The sequence below is a fragment of the Geotrypetes seraphini genome, chromosome 10 (assembly GCF_902459505.1).
Source record: "Geotrypetes seraphini chromosome 10, aGeoSer1.1, whole genome shotgun sequence".
In the NCBI taxonomy this organism is placed as follows: domain Eukaryota; kingdom Metazoa; phylum Chordata; class Amphibia; order Gymnophiona; family Dermophiidae; genus Geotrypetes; species Geotrypetes seraphini.
Window position 1 is genome coordinate 91,639,664 of NC_047093.1, and position 12,532 is coordinate 91,652,195.

Here is a 12,532-nt window from a genome sequence, read left to right on the forward strand (position 1 = left end):
CAACAGCCACTGCCATGTCACACTGTTTCTTCGCCTTTAGATCTTCAGACACTATCACTTCAAAGTCCCTTTCCCCATCCATGCATATCAGCCTCTCACCTTCCAGCACATACAGCTCTTTCCAATTTCTAATCTCCAAATGCATTACTTTGTACTTCCTTGCATTGAATTTTAGTTTCCAGATATTAGACCATTCTTCTAACTTTTGCAGATCCTTTTTCATGTTTTCCACTCCCTCCTCGGTGTCTACTCTGTTACAAATCTTGCTATCATTCACAAAAAGGCAAAATTTCCATCTAACCTTCGGCGATGTCGCTCACAAACATATTGAACAGGATTGGCCCCAGCACTGATCCCTGAGGGACTCCACTACTCACCTTTCCCTCCGAGCGAATTCCATTAACCACCACCCTCTGGCATTTGTCCGTCATCCAATTTCTAATCCAGTTCACCACTTTGGGTCCTAACTTCAGCCCGTCAAGTTTGTTCAAGAGCCTTTTATGAGGAACCGTGTCAAAGGCTTTGCTGAAATCTAAGTACATTTCATCTAGTATATGCCCTTGATCCAATTCTCCAGTCACCCAATCAAAAAATTATATCAGCTTTGTCTGGCACAATTTACCTTTAGTAAAACCATGTTGCCTTGGATCCTGTTACCCACTTGATTCTAGGAATTTCACTATCCTTTATTTCAGCAACGCTTCCATTATTTTTCCAATAATTGAAGTGAGGCTTTACGGCCTGTAGTTTCCATTTCATCTCTGCGACCACTTTTGTGAATAGGGACCACAGCTACTCTTCTCCAAAGATTTGTTGAACAAATCTTTAATAGGACCCGCAAGAACCTCTCTGAGCTCCCTCAATATCCTGGGATGGATCCCGTCCGGTCCCATCGCTTTGTCCACCTTCAATTTTTCAAGTTGTTCATAAACACTTTTTCCAAAAACAGCACGGTATCTAATCCATTCTTGTGTGTGACTTTGCCAGACAATCTCAGTCCGTCTCCAGGATCTTCTTTTGTGAACACAGAATAGAAGTATTTGTTTAACATGTTTGCTTTTTCCTCATCACTCCACATATCGATACATATAATATTTTAGTCTCGCAATTCCATTCTTCTTCTTCTTCCTTTCACTAATATATCTGAAAAAAATTTTGTCTCCCTTTTTTACATTCCTAGACATTTGTTCTTGCGCTTTCGCCAGATGTATCTTTCTCTTGGCTTCTTTTAGTTTCACCTGGTAGTCCTTTCCGTACTCCTCTTCATAGGTATTTTTATATTTCACGAACACCAGCACTTTTGCCTTTAAGTTTCAAGTTTCAAGTTTATTAGCATTTAATGAATCGCCTATACAAAGTTTCTAAGCGATGTACAAATTAAAAACCATCAGATGGTGGTCACATATATAATTTTTACACATTAATTATAAAACAAACTATTGACATTTTATACAATGGGGAAAGAGACAAACATGAATAAGAGGGAAAAGAGGGAAAAGTTACAATATCATTATCTGTTGAAATTAACAATTAAGGAAAAACACAATAGGGAATAATGGGGTTGGAATGTTTGATAGTCTTAGTCAAATGTAAAGGGGTTAACATAAAATATGCTATGTATCAAAGGCATCTTGAAACAGAAAGGTTTTTAAAAGTTTCTTAAAAGTTAAAAGGTCTTTTTCAATTCTAATAAAGTTTGGTAAAGAGTTCCACAATGTTGGGGCCATAACGGAAAATATATCATTTCTTCTTGTGCTGATGATTTTCAAGGAGGGAATCGATAAAAGATTTAAGGAGGATGAACGTAATGAACGTGATGTATTGTATGGAATAATCATTTTAGATATGAATTGTGAGTTCATTAAGAAGTAATGTTTTATATACTAAAAGTATGATTTTAAACGTAATCCGATGGGAAATAGGAAGCCAGTGTGATTTAATCATTAGGAGTGTGACATGGTCGTATTTTTTTTGCTTTATGAATTAATTTTATTGCTGTGTTTTGAATTATCTGAAGTCGCCTTTTTTCTTTCTGAGTAATATTGATTAGAAGTGAACTGCAGTAGTCCATTTTGGAAATAATTAGTGAATGGATTAGAATATTAACAGATTTGGTCTCTAAGAACGTGGAAATGGAACGGATGAGACGTAACCTATGAAAACATGATTTAACTATTTCACTAATATGTTTGTTAAATGATAAATCTACATCAATGGTTACACCAAGGATTTTCAGATATGGTACAGATTCTAAAGGTGTATTGTCAAGAACGAATGGCAAAATTGGAGTTAGGTTTCCTTTCCAGGTGAAAAACATGGTTTTTGATTTTTGGATGTTCACTTTACTTTCTCCACAACAAGTTTAGAGAACTATTTCAGTTTCCTTTTTCTCTTGTTCACACCAAAATTGTGATTTTTTTTCCCCCTTTCCAAACTCTAAAAATAGTGATTTTAGAATATTTCAGGAGGGGGAACATTCAGAAACACTCAAAACCTTACTTTTCCATCCTATCCCGATGTCTCTCACAGGCTATCAGCTTCTGTACTCACTGTAACCAGACAGGATCAGTGCTGCAGCCTGCTTTCAGCTCTCTCACAGAAACTGGATAAAAAAATTCACTGTCACAATGCTGGGAATCGTTCAGTAAAGCTGATTTTGGGCTGCCAGTTAAACTCTTACCCTGAGGACTAACAGATGTGCACCGGTATAGGTAGAGGCAGCCGGTACCCTGCTGAGCCTCCTAAGGGCACCTAATAGCATGCGCTCGACCCCTGATTAATAGTAAGTGAGACCATCTCAGAGCGGCTGGGCTAAAAAGTTTAAAAAAAAAAGTCACGACTTGGATGGGTCTTAGACGCATGCGCAGACCATCTACAGATGGTCTGCGCATGTGTCGGGATCGAACACCAGCGAACTGTGCCGGCAGATGGGGGCATTCCTCCGCTCGCCCCCATATGCATATTAGAAGTTGAAGAATCCATTGGACCTGCCCGGATCAGACACAGATCGGTCCCGATCAGGCAGATTTGTGAATCTAGCCCTTATTGTGTAAATTCTAAAATATTATTTATTTATTTATAATTTTACATTAAATTTCACAAGAATAAATCTTGCACCATTAAACACAGGGAGGAAAATCAATTCAAGGCATCAAAAATCAAACTTATATCAATCAATCATAATAATCCCTTTCTTAGACCACAATCTCAGGTGAGTGGTCATATTATATGAGATATAAAAGGGAATTTAATTAAATAAAATTAAGAAAGGCTTAATGTATCAAACAACTGCTTTACTTCAACACCCTTCTAAAGTCATTCCTTGATGATCTTTTTAACTTCTATAAATTCCTTCAGGTGGTCTGGAGAAAAAAGGTATACTTGACTCCTAGGTACCTGACCAAGCACTTGCAGGGACACGCCAATAGGAATGTAGCACCTAATTTAATTGTTTCTTGGCGCAAAGAAAGAAATTCTTTCCTCCTTTCTTGAGTAGTCTTAGCAACGTCAGTATATCCATATTTTCTGTTCCCCAAATAATTTTTGAGAATTTTTAAAATATAGTTTCAAGATCATATTAACATCCTGCTCAAATACGAATGAGACCAAAAGCGTTGCTCTATCAGTGTCTGTGTATGGCCGTTTGGTGGAGGATGGGCTGGGGAGGGCTTCAATGGCTGGGAGGGTGTAGATGGGCTGGAGTAAGTCTTAACAGAGATTTCGGCAGTTGGAACCCTAACACAGTACTGGGTAAAGCTGTGGATTCTTGCCCAGAAATAGCTAAGAAGAAAAAAAAAAAATAATTTTCAATTGAATCAGGTTGGGCAGACTGGATGGACCATTCGGGTCTTTATCTGCCGTCATCTACTATGTTACTATGTGTCAGCTGTTATTGTTTGTTCAAGAAGAGCAGTCACATTAGCAAAGTCTATCTCATTGTTCTTTTTTCCTTTTTCTTCTTCTCTTCCAGGAATTTTTTTCGTAGGCAAATAATAAATCTTATTTATTGGAGGGATAAATTCTAAAATATTATTAGTTACATGCTCACTTCAGTGCACCAGTTTACGCCTGTCATAGACCTGGCTTAAGTGGGTGTAGCTAAATTCAGTGGCGTACCTAGGGTATGTGGCACCCGGGGCCCATCATTTTTTGACACCCCCCCCCCATGTAAAAAAATATTTTTTGTAATGACCATGAAACGGAATAAATGGTCAGAATAGAAACAGGCAGTGAAAATTTTTTTTTATTGAACCTCATATTTTACATTACATTACAAGCAGCGCTGTTACAAACATATTCTGAAGGTCAATGCTAAGGTTAACAAAATTTCCTTCCTTGGACCAGAAGGAGATACTGAAAAACCACTGGAAGAGATCCCAAAACAACTACCCAGGAACAACACCCAAAGACCCACTCAGTGTGTGAACCAGTTGAGTGGAGTGGACTAATTAGGGGGTGGAAATGGGCCCGAAGTTTGCTCAGCAGAATTTCCCAGACCACCTCTTCCTCTCGACACATTGACACGCTGCCACCACCACCACCATTCGGAACATCTCACCGGGTAGGCCAGCAATGCTTATAAACTTTATAAAACACATTATTATATTTTCTTATAAAGCACATATTTTAACTGAACTCTCTGACATCCACAGCCTTGCCATTCACAAAAATAGAAGGAAGAAAAGTTCCCATTTCCTGCTGTCTCATGTCCCCGGCCTATACAATATTTTTCTTCTGCAGACCCTTCAAAAGTCTGACCAAATCCTCGTTTCACTTGCATTATAAAGTACTGAGGATGCCATCTCTCCCCAATCCCAGGTCCTAAAATCTAAGACAGTAACCATTATTCCAAACATAACATAACATAAATTATGTCTGAATTGTCATGACATCAGAAGTACATATGGAGTAGTTGCTTGGGACAGTTCTGATTGTGTTAATTCGGTTTTATGTGTTTTTTGAATAGAAGGGTTTTTATTTTTTTTTTGAAGGTTTTGTAGTCTGTGGTCAAGGTCAATAGGTTTTAGAGTTGGGGGTCGAGTGTTGCAGCTCGAATGACTAGGAGGTTGTTGAACAGTTTTTTTCTTTTGATGTTTTTGGTTGGAGGGTGTGTGAATAATATACGTGAGTTCTCCTATGTCTGATTGAGGTGGATTGAATTATTTAGCTGAAGAAATTAGTTACCCCCCCATTCCACACACATTAATTCTCTTCCATTTTTGTTCCCATTATAAAAAAACACTGATAAGTTCCCAGAAAAAAAATACATTAAAATAAGAAGTGAAAACAAAGGCCCCTACAGATAAGAACATAACATAAGAATAGCCTAACGGTCAGACCAATGGTCCATCATGCCCAGTAGCCCATTCTCATGGTAGCCAATCCAGGTCACTAATACCTGGTCAAAATCCAAAGAATAGCAACATTCCATGCTACCGATCCAGGGCAAGCAGACACTTCCCCCTTGTCTTAATAATAGACTATGGGCTTTTCCTCCAGGAATTTATTCAAATCTTTCTTAAAACCAGCTATACTATCTGCTTTTACCATAACTTCTGGCCACTTCATTTTTAAGTTTAGATCTTTCCTTCCAAACAGAGACCTTGCTAGATGTCAAATACAGCACAAGGTAACTTCACACGGACTTAGCTGTGCAGGAAATGTTTTTTTCTTTCGATCACTACATAGCCTAATGCCACACAAGCAGCGCTGTTACAAACATATTCTGAAGGTCAATGCTAAGGTTAACAAAGTTTCCTTCCTTCAACCACAAGGAGATACTGACAAACTACTGGAAGAGATCCCAAAACAACTACCCAGGCACAACACCCAAAGACCCACTCAGTGTGTGAACCAGTGGAGTGGACTAACTGGGGGGTGGAAATGGGCCCGGAGTTTGCTCAGCAGAATTTCCCAGACCACCTCTTCCTCTCAACACATTGGCACGCTGCCTCCACCACTAGGAACATATCACCGGGTAGGCCAGCAAAGCTTATAAATTTTATAAAATACATTATTATATTTTCTTATAGAGCACATATTTTAACTGAACTCTGACATCCTCAGCCTTTCCATTCACAAAAATAGAAGGAAGAAAAGTTCCCATTTCCTGCTGTCTCATGTCTCCGGCCTATACAATATTTTTCTTCTGCAGACCCTTCAAAAGTCTGACCAAATCCTCGTTTCACTTGCATTATAATGTACTGAGGATGCCATCTCTCCCCAATCCCAGGTCCTAAAGTCTACGACAGTATCACAAACTACTGCTGCCAGATTCAGGAAAAAAATTTTCGATTCAGCCTATTGAATTGGTTTATCGATTCGATTTTAATGCCCAATTGGGTGTTTTTTTCAAACATCCTGGTGGGTTTATTTTATAGCTTTTTCACCCCCCTTTGGCTTCTCCTAACCACACTGGTGCTGTGGTGTAAATAAAATAAAGAAACAAAAAGGACTTTTCCTCTCTCTGTTAAATCCTAGCTCACATTTGCGATCTAACACCAACTCTGGCAGGATACACATTTCAAATCTGACATATTGCAATCACAAAACAGAAAATAAAATTAGTTTTTCTACCTTTTGTTGTCTGGTTATTTTTCAAATCTTGTTTGTCCAAGGCTCTGGTTGTCTTCTGATAATTTGCTTGCCAGGGTCTCCTTCTTCCTTCTTTCTGCATGCTAACCATCCATCTGCCATCTCTGTCCTTCCCGCTTCCCTTCCCTCCCCCGGATGTCTGGCATCTTTCCTTTTTTTCGTCTCCCTCCACAGATCCACCTTTTCTTAACTACCTTTTCATCCAGCATCTCTCCCTCCTTCCCCACCACCCCAGGGTCCACCATCTCTCTCTTTCTTTTCCCAACTACCCTCCTAACCAGTATCTCTATTCCCCCCCTCCACAACATCCCTTGTGTCAAACTTATCTCCCTTTCTGTTCCTACCCTCCCTAAAACCCATGGTCCATCATCTCTCTCCCTCTCCTCTATTTTCATACCCATTATTTCTTCCCACCCAAAGTCCGGCATATGCACGTCTCTTTGAACCCCTCCCCCTTCCCTCTGTGAACTTCTGCACCAGGGGCCCCCTCCCCTGAAGGCCTGTCCCCCCTTTAAGGCCTGCACCCCCCAAATGCCTGCACCCCCCCTCGAAGGCCTGCACCCCCCCTCGAAGGCCTGCACCCCCCCTCGAAGGCCTGCACCCCCCCTCGAAGGCCTGCACCCCCCCTCGAAGGCCTGCACCCCCTCTTGAATTCCTGCACCCCCCTTGAAGGCCTGTCCCCCCCTTGAAGGCCTGCACCTCCCCTCGAAGGCCTGTCCCCCCCTCGAAGGCCTGCACCCCCTCTTGAAGGCCTGTCCCCCCCTTGAAGGCCTGCACCCCCTCTTGAAGGCCTGTCCTCCCCCTCGAAGGCCTGTCCTCCCCCTCGAAGGCCTGTCCCCCCCTTGAAGGCCTGTCCCCCCTCAAAGGCCTGTCCCCCCCCTTGAAGTCCTGCACTCCCCCATTGAAGGCCTGCACCCCCTCTTGAATTCCTGCACCCCTCTTGAATTCCTGCACCCCTCTTGAATTCCTGCACCCCTCTTGAATTCCTGCACCCCCCTCGAAGGCCAGCACCTCCCCTTGAAGGCCTGTCCCCCCCTCGAAGGCCTGCACCCCTTCTTGAAGGCCTGTCCCCCCCTCAAAGGCCTGCACCCCCTCTCGAAGGCCTGTCCTCCCCCCTAGAAGGCCTGCACCCCCTCTTGAAGGCCTGCACCCCCTCTTGAAGGCCTGCCCCCCCCCTTGAAGGCCTGCACCCCCCCTTGAAGGCCTGCACCCCCCCTCGAAGGCCTGAACCTCCCCTCGAAGGCCTGTCCCCCCCCTCGAAGGCCTGCACCCCCCCCTCGAAGGCCTGCACCCCCCCTCGAAGGCCTGCACCCCCTCTCGAAGGCCTGTCCCCCCCCTCGAAGGCCTGCACTCCCCCATTGAAGGCCTGCACCCCCTCTTGAATTCTTGCACCCCCCCTCGAAGGCCAGCACCTCCCTTTGAAGGCCTGCACCTCCCCTCGAAGGCCTCTCCCCCCCTTGAAGGCCTGCACCCCCCCTCGAAGGCCTGTCCCCCCTTGAAGGCCTGCACTCCCCCCTTGAAGGCCTGCACCCCCCTTGAAGGCCTGCACCCCCCCCTTGAAGGCCTGCACCCCCCCTTGAAGGCCTGCCCCCCCCCCTTGAAGGCCTGCACCTCCCCTCGAAGGCCTGTCCTCCCCCGAAGGCCTGCACCCCCCTATTGAAGGCCTGCACCCCCCTTGAAGGCCTGCACCCCCCCTGAAGGCCTGCACCCCCCCTCAAAGGCCTGCACCCCCCCTCGAAGGCCTGTCCCCCCCCCCCTTGAAGGCCTGCACCCCCTCTCGAAGGCCTGTTCCCCCCCCTCGAAGGCTGTCCCCCCCCTCGAAGGCCTGCACCCCCTCTCGAAGGCCTGTCCCCCTCTCAAAGGCCTGTCCCCCCCTCGAAGGCCTGCACTCCCCCATTGAAGGCCTGCACCCCCTCTTGAATTCCTGCACCCCCCTCGAAGGCCAGCACCTCCCCTTGAAGGCCTGCACCCCCCTCGAAGGTCTGTCCTCCCCATTGAAGGCCTGCACCCCCCTTGAAGGCCTTCACCCCCTCTCGAAGGCCTGTTCCCCCCCCTTGAAGGCATGCACCCCCCCTTGAATCATGCACCCCCCCTTGAAGGCCTGCACCTCCCCTCGAAGGCCTGCACCCCCTCTTGAAGGCCTCTCCCACCCTTGAAGGCCTCTCCCCCCCCTTGAAGGCCTGCACCCCCCCTCGAAGGCCTGTCCCCCCCCTCGAAGGCCTGCACCCCCTCTCGAAGGCCTGTCCCCCCCCCTTGAAGGCCTGCACCCCCCCTCGAAGGCCTGCACCCCCCCTTGAAGGCCTGCACCGCCTCTCGAAGGCCTGTCCTCCCCCCCTTGAAGGCCTGCACCCTCCCCCGAAGGCCTGCCTGTCCCCACCCCTTGAAGGCCTGCCTGCCTGTCCCTTCCTTGAAGGCCTGTCTCCTCCCCCCCCCAAGGCCAGCCTGCCTGCCCGCCCGCCCCCCCCTGAAGGCCTGCACCCCCCCTCCGCAGGACCACTCGCCCTCCCACCACCTCGAAGGACCGCTCATCCGCCCAGCTTGTCTGCACCATCTGCCGCGGTCCAGCCCCTCCTCTGACGTCAGAGGAGGGCGGGACCGTGGCGAAGGAAACAGCCGAAGCAGTGCAAAGATAGCTGGGATCGCGATCTTGCTGCAGGCTGCTTCAGGTAAATGGTGCGGGGAGGAATCCAGATGGGAGACGTCGGGGCTGAACCGGACGCAGGTGGGGGGGGGGGAACAGGACCGGGAGCACCCCCTCAGGGCTTGGCACCCGGGGCTGACCTCCCCCCACGCCCCCCCCCCTTGGTACGCCACTGCCTAACTTGATACTAATTTGTGATTGTATTTAATAACAGAATTTTGGCACCAAGATGTAATGTTTGTACTGTTGTTTTAGAATTGTTTATATAAGATATGTATGTTTGTTGTAATCCACTTGGAATTAAGTGGAATAAATATAGACTTGGCAAACAGAACTGCCCCTTTTATGTTTTCAGAAACATGCTCCAGCTGATGCTGGCAGGAATGGCCCTGAATATATGTTATCTATTAAGAAGCACAGACCATGTTTTAAAATCTTTTATGCATTATTTTGCATGAAAAATCTGTCTACACAAACTAAGGGTCAGATTCGGGTCGCAAAGAGCTCACAAAACCGATCGGTACATGATCGGTTTGCTTAGTGAATCTAGCTAAGTGCTTCAAAGAAAAGAGCATTCATGTATTTCCCCTTTGAAATGTGTGAAACGTTCATGAGTAAGTGATGCTAACACATCCTGAAGCAAAACAGAGAATCTGAAACTGCCCCCCTAATGATATTTACCCAATGCAAATACATCAAACATTAATGAACATGTCTGCTAACTTCTCCTGCCCCAGTAACAACTGTTTCCATGGATACCAACATCTTGTTCACTAATTAAGAACTAAAACTATGTCAAAGGCAGAGGAAAATGAAATTATTTCTGAACCCTTCCCTAATTGGGCCATTTCATCCTGTAATGCTTACAGCCTCTCCAGTTTATGCTTTGGTCCAGTGATATTAACCCTCCCCCCTCCTTTTAAAATCCATCTGCAAACTACCACTGAGGCTAAATAAGCCTATCTTATCCTTTTCTTGGAGACTGTATCTAGACATTCATTTTCTCACTGCCATCTGGATTTCTTTTCCAAATTTTCATGCACTTGTTGAAATATAGTACTCAGATATGGACAATGAAAATGAATATTTGATCAAACCGATTTGGGTTTAGATTCTCTTGAGTAGAGTGGGAGAACTTATGTCTGTTCAGCTGAAATATAATTACTTTTGGCTAGATTATGCATATAAATTTCTTGTATGTAACCTAACGCTAAATTTGCTGCATGTGTAATAATCTCCATTGTGTTGCTGGTAATTACCTTGCATGCTATATAGACTTACCATTTTGGATGCTGCTCATTCTTATTTCCCCAGTTCATCTGTATGAATATTGTATGCACCTATACTGTATTGTTCGAAGTATTTTATGATGGTATCTGTAGTTCTACATCACATAATACCAGTCTGTGAATAACTCTGAAGGTGACTTTCAGACTAAGACGAGACATCATTCAGCATAAGCAGTTAGTATATTAATCTTAGTTAAGGATACTTATTACATAGAAACATAGAAACATAGAAGATGACGGCAGAAAAGGGCTACAGCCCATCAAGTCTGCCCACTCTGCTTACCCACCCCCTGTCTATGCCCTAATGACCCAATTTCCTTATCTTGACCCTGTAGGGATCCCACATGGGTATCCCATTTATTCTTAAAGTCTGGCACACTGTCTGCCTCGATCACCTGCACTGGAAGCTTGTTCCAATGATCAACCACTCTCTCTGTGAAGAAATACTTTCTGGTGTCGCCATGAAATTTTCCGCCCCTGAGTTTGAGCGGGTGGCCTCTTGTGGCCGAGGGTTCCTTGAGAAAGAAAATATCATCTTCCACTTCGACACGTCCCGTGAGGTACTTAAATGTTTCGATCATGTCTCCCCTCTCCCTACGTTCCTCAAGAGTGTAGAGCTGCAATTTGTTCAGTCTCTCTTCGTACGAGAGACCCTTGAGCCCCGAGATCATCCTGGTGGCCGTCCGTTGAACCGATTCAATTCTGCGCACATCTTTACTGTAATGTGGCCTCCAGAATTGCACACAGTACTCCGGATGAGGTCTCACCATGGCCCTGTACAACGGCATTATGACTTCGGGCTTTCGGCTGACGAAACTTCTATTGATACAACCCAATATCTGCCTTGCCTTAGATGAAGCCTTCTCCACTTGATTGGCAGTTTTCATGTCTGCACTGATGATTACTCCTAAATCTCGTTCTGCTGAAGTCCTAGTTAAAGTTTCTCCGTTCAAGAAGTACGTCCTGCATGGATTTCCGCTTCCGAGGTGCATGACCTTACATTTCTTAGCATTGAAGCCTAGCTGCCAGGTTGAGGACCAACTTTCCAATGTAAGCAGGTCCTGCGCCATATAATTCTGTAAACTGCATTCACTTACTATATTACATAGTTTGGCGTCATCGGCGAATAGTGTTATTTTACCTTGAAGCCCTTGAGTCAGATCCCCTATGAATATGTTGAAAAGGAGTGGACCCAGGACCGAGCCCTGCGGCACTCCACTGGTCACCTCCGATGTTTTAGAGAGGGTACCATTAACCACCACCCTCTGAAGTCTGCCACTCAGCCAATCATTGACCCATGCAGTTAGTGTCTCTCCTAACCCCATCGATTCCATCTTGCTTAGCAGCCTGCGGTGTGGGACACTGTCAAAAGCTTTCCTGAAGTCCAGGTACACGACGTCCAAAGACTCTCCCAAGTCCAACTTTCTTGTTACCCAGTCAAAGAAGCTGATGAGATTGGATTGGCAGGACCTACCCTTGGTGAATCCATGCTGACTGTGATCCCGAAGATTCCACTGAGATCCCGAAGATTGCACTAATGTTTAGCACATTGGTCTTCAAGGGCCACAATTCAATAGGGTTTTCAGGATTTCCCCAATGAATATGCACAAGATCTAGAGTATCTGCATGTACTACCTCCATGCATATTCATTGGGGAAATCCTGAAACACTGACTTGGCGAAGGCCAAGGTTGGACACCTTTGGTTTAGCACATCTACTGAATCTCCTGCTATAAATGTCACCACACGCCACTGTTCAGTGGACATCCCATAACAAGTGCAACATGTGGGAATGGGAAAAAAAATACTTTAAAAAGGGTACCAGCTTTCAAGTGTTAACTTACCACAGGGCCTTCTGGTCCACACACTCCTTCTGATCCCACTGGACCAAGTTCACCCTGCAACAAGAAAGAAGAAAAATTAAAAAAACGTTACCACCAGCTTTATTAAAAGTTAAACATTTGCAGATTTTTAGGATTCATATCAGCATTCTCATGGACACAAGGATT

The 12,532-nt window shown here is 45.3% G+C and overlaps 1 protein-coding gene and 1 long non-coding RNA gene across 4 annotated transcripts in view; one reads left to right on the plus strand and one right to left on the minus strand.

Moving 5' to 3' along the window:
• LOC117367932 (collagen alpha-1(I) chain-like) overlaps positions 1 to 12,532 on the minus strand; it is a 539,431-nt gene that overhangs the window by 208,740 nt on the left and 318,159 nt on the right. For both annotated transcript variants that reach the window (XM_033961051.1, XM_033961050.1), the window contains exon 22: positions 12,368 to 12,421. In XM_033961051.1, the coding sequence (XP_033816942.1) occupies positions 12,368 to 12,421 (54 nt within the window). The remainder of the gene's footprint in view (positions 1 to 12,367; positions 12,422 to 12,532) is intronic.
• Positions 1 to 12,532, plus strand: part of LOC117367933 — a 109,939-nt gene that overhangs the window by 58,273 nt on the left and 39,134 nt on the right. The window lies entirely within an intron of this gene.